Consider the following 3,700-nt stretch of genomic DNA (forward strand, 5'->3'; position numbering starts at 1 on the left):
CCCCGGCGCGGCGCCGGCGCCGCAGCAGCAGCAGCGGCGGCAGCGGGAGCGGCGGCGGCAGCGGCGGCGGCGGGCGGCCGGCCCGGGGGCGCGGGGGCGGCGGGGCCGGGCGATGGCGGCGCTGTAGCCGCGGGGCCGGGGCCGGGGCCGGCGATGGCGGCGGTGCGGCTGCGGCTGGCCCTGTCGGTGCTGTGGCAGCTGGCCGCGGCCGGGCGCGGGCTGGAGCTGGGGGGGCTGGAGGGGCCGCGGGGGGCGCGCGGCGCGGTGCCAGCCCGTGGACATCCCCATGTGCCGCGGCATCGGGTACAACCTGACCCGCATGCCCAACCTGCTGGGCCACGAGAGCCAGCGCGAGGCCGCCCTGAAGCTGCACGAGTTCGCGCCGCTGGTGGAGTACGGCTGCCACGTCCACCTGCGCTTCTTCCTCTGCTCCCTCTACGCGCCCATGTGCACCGACCAGGTGAGCGCCAGCATACCCGCCTGCCGCCCCATGTGCGAGCAGGCCCGCCACAAGTGCGTCCCCATCATGGAGCAGTTCAATTTCGGCTGGCCCGAGTCGCTTGACTGCGGCAGGCTGCCCACCAAGAACGACCCCAACGCCCTCTGCATGGAGGCCCCCGAGAACGCCTCGGCCACGGAGCCCCACAAGGGTCAAGGCATGCTGCCCGTGGCCCCCCGGCCCTGGCCGCCGGGCGCTGCCGAGGGCCGCGGACCCAACAGCCTGGGGGCCTGTGACAACCCCGAGAAGTTCCAGTACGTGGAGAAGAGCCTCTCCTGCGCGCCCAGGTGCTCCCCCGGTGTGGACGTCTACTGGTCCCGGGAGGACAAGGACTTTGCCTTCATCTGGATGGCCGTCTGGTCCACCCTCTGCTTCGTCTCCACCGCCTTCACCGTCCTCACCTTCCTGCTCGATCCCCACCGCTTCCAGTACCCTGAGAGGCCAATCATCTTCCTCTCCATGTGCTACAATGTCTACTCTGTGGCCTTCATCATCCGCTCGGTGGCAGGGGCCGAGAACATTGCCTGCGACCGGGAGAATGGCGAGCTCTACATCATCCAGGAGGGGCTGGAGAGCACGGGCTGTACCATTGTCTTCCTCATCCTCTACTACTTTGGCATGGCCAGCTCGCTCTGGTGGGTCATCCTCACCCTCACCTGGTTCCTGGCCGCTGGGAAGAAGTGGGGACACGAGGCCATTGAGGCCCACAGCAGTTACTTCCACATGGCTGCCTGGGGCATCCCGGCCATGAAGACCATTGTCATCCTCACCATGCGGAAGGTGGCAGGGGATGAGCTCACAGGGCTGTGCTACGTGGGGAGCATGGACGTCAGCGCCCTGACCGGCTTCGTCCTCATCCCCCTCTCCTGCTACCTGGTCATTGGCACCTCCTTCATCCTCACAGGCTTCGTCGCCCTCTTCCACATCCGGAAGATCATGAAGACGGGTGGCACCAACACGGAGAAGCTGGAGAAACTGATGGTGAAGATCGGAGTCTTCTCTATCCTCTACACCGTCCCGGCCACCTGTGTCATCGTCTGCTACTTCTATGAGCGGCTGAACATGGATTACTGGAACCTCAGGGCCCTGGAGCGCGGCTGCCTGCACCTCCCCGGCCGGCGCGCTGCCAACTGCTCCTTGGAGGCCTCGGTGCCCACCGTGGCCGTCTTTATGCTAAAGATTTTCATGTCGCTGGTGGTGGGCATCACCAGTGGCGTGTGGGTGTGGAGCTCCAAGACGCTGCAGACCTGGCAGAGCCTGTGCAACAGAAAGCTGGGCGTGAGGACGAGGGGCAAGCCCTGCAGCGGGGTGAGCTGTGGCGGGGTGCACTGCCACTACAAAGCCCCCACAGTCATGCTGCACATGACCAAGACAGACCCGTATCTGGACAACCCGACGCACGTCTAGAGCGGGGGTTGCCCCCTCCCTGGGGACAGCATGCCGGGGGAAGCCGGCCTCACGGGTAAGGGGCGAGGGGATGCTCATGGAGGTGAGGGCAGAGGCTGAGTGGCAGTGGGAGGGGGCACGCACACTGGTTTGGGGTGGTGAGGCCCGCGGGACCCCCCTGGCACCGCTCGACCCTGACAAGTAGCTGCTTTTTCCTAGAGGTTGTTTTGTTGTTGCTGTTGCCAAATCCAGTGACTCTTCTAATGCTTTCTTTTGGGAGGGGGGCGGGGGGGTGGCGGGGATGGGGCAGGGAGGGGAATAATCCAATTCGTGTTTATTTAATTCTGTAATTTATTTTAGATTATTTTTTTTTTAATCATTAGCTGCGAGGAATGGAAAAAACAATAAACCCCTGGATGTGTTATTTCAACCGAGCCTGGTGCTGTTTGAAGGAGTTCGAGGGGGTCAAGAGCAGCCCCATGGGAGCCCCCCCAGCTCGGCGGGTTGGGGCCGTGGTCCCCATGGCGCGTGTGTGGCGGTCCTGGGGGCTCTCGTGCTGGCAGAAAGGAGCGTGCCGTGCCGGGGTGCCTCCGGTGGGAGCATGGCACCGGGGGAGGCTCCCAGTGTCCAGCTCCCCTGTGGCTTCCCCGAGGCCGGTTCTGGCACCCGCTGCCTCCTGGCCGAGGAGGAGGGTTTTCCTGCGCTGTCACGTAACGAATCATGTTTTCCACTCCACGCTCTGTAGGTGATTTGTGTCGGTGCCATCGGCTGCTGGGGCCTCGGTGCCAGGGCGAGGGGGCCTCGGCGCTCCGGCACTGGGGCACGGCACCAGGGCACGGCAGGCCAGGAGCCAGGGTGATGGGCTGGGGACAAGGGACCTCGGGGCACAGAGGGCTCAGCTTTGATGTCCCACACAGAAGCCTGAGGTGCGGGTAATGGAAACTTCTGGGCAGCTTTATTTATCCCCTGCTCCAGTTACAATCCCAGCTTGCCTTCCCCATTGTCCGGAGGGAAATTCAAGCCTCAGCTGGTGTTGCCGGGGCTGGTGGGGGGAGCCAGGACTGTCCTCTCCACGCTGGGCAGCAGCGGTGGGTGTCCCTGGGCTGGGTGGCTCTGCCGGGGGCTCGGCAGTGGGGGCTGCTGCCCACCCTGCCCTGAGACACCTCGGCTCGGGGGAGCCAGCTCGTCCCTGGAGGGTTTGAGGGGCTGGTTTGCCCACTGCCCCACGGGACGTGCAGGGGGCTCCCAGTGCCGGGGAGGAGTGAGAGATGGGCTTTGCCCCACGGTGGGCAGGGCGCTGTAGCAGGGACACAGGCTCAGACTTGTCCATCACCTAATTGCCTGCTAATTAGTCAGCATGCAGGCTGGGACAGTGCTGGGCCCCAGTGAGGGTCTCAGGGGCCCTGTCCCTCTCCACTAGGGAGCAATAAGCCAGCGAGGGACCTGCCTTTGATCACCCAAATTAGCACCTGCTGCCTGCCCACACCAACAGCCCTTGGCCCTTGCCCCAGCAAAGCCCTTGTAGCGCAGAGCCCCGTGTCAGGGCTGCAGCCAAAGGAGGTGCAAGACCCCCCCACCCCGAGCCGGAGGTGGCGGCAGGGGCTGGGTGCAGTGGCCCCTCGCCTGCAGCCGCACTGCGCTGGGGCTTTGTGCTGCCATGATTGATGTGAAGCGCCTTTCATCCACCCCCCACGCCTGGGGGTCCGGGATGGCGGGAGAAGTGACTGATCTGAGAAAAGCCTTGGCCTCCCCCCGGAGCCAGCCCGGCAGCTGAGGTGCGAAGGAGCCCACGGTGGTGGCGGTGGGATGCTGTGG

General features: G+C 65.4%; 1 protein-coding gene across 1 annotated transcript; it reads left to right on the forward strand.

Moving 5' to 3' along the window:
• On the forward strand, nt 1-2,315 carry FZD9 (frizzled class receptor 9). Its single transcript, XM_027805987.2, is given in 2 exon segments — nt 1-254; nt 256-2,315. Coding segments are annotated over 2 exon segments (1,752 nt in total). The 5' UTR covers nt 1-153; the 3' UTR covers nt 1,907-2,315.
• Nucleotides 2,316-3,700: the final 1,385 nt, after the last annotated feature.

This window comes from Falco cherrug, chromosome 1 (assembly GCF_023634085.1).
Source record: "Falco cherrug isolate bFalChe1 chromosome 1, bFalChe1.pri, whole genome shotgun sequence".
NCBI classification, from domain to species: Eukaryota; Metazoa; Chordata; class Aves; order Falconiformes; family Falconidae; genus Falco; species Falco cherrug.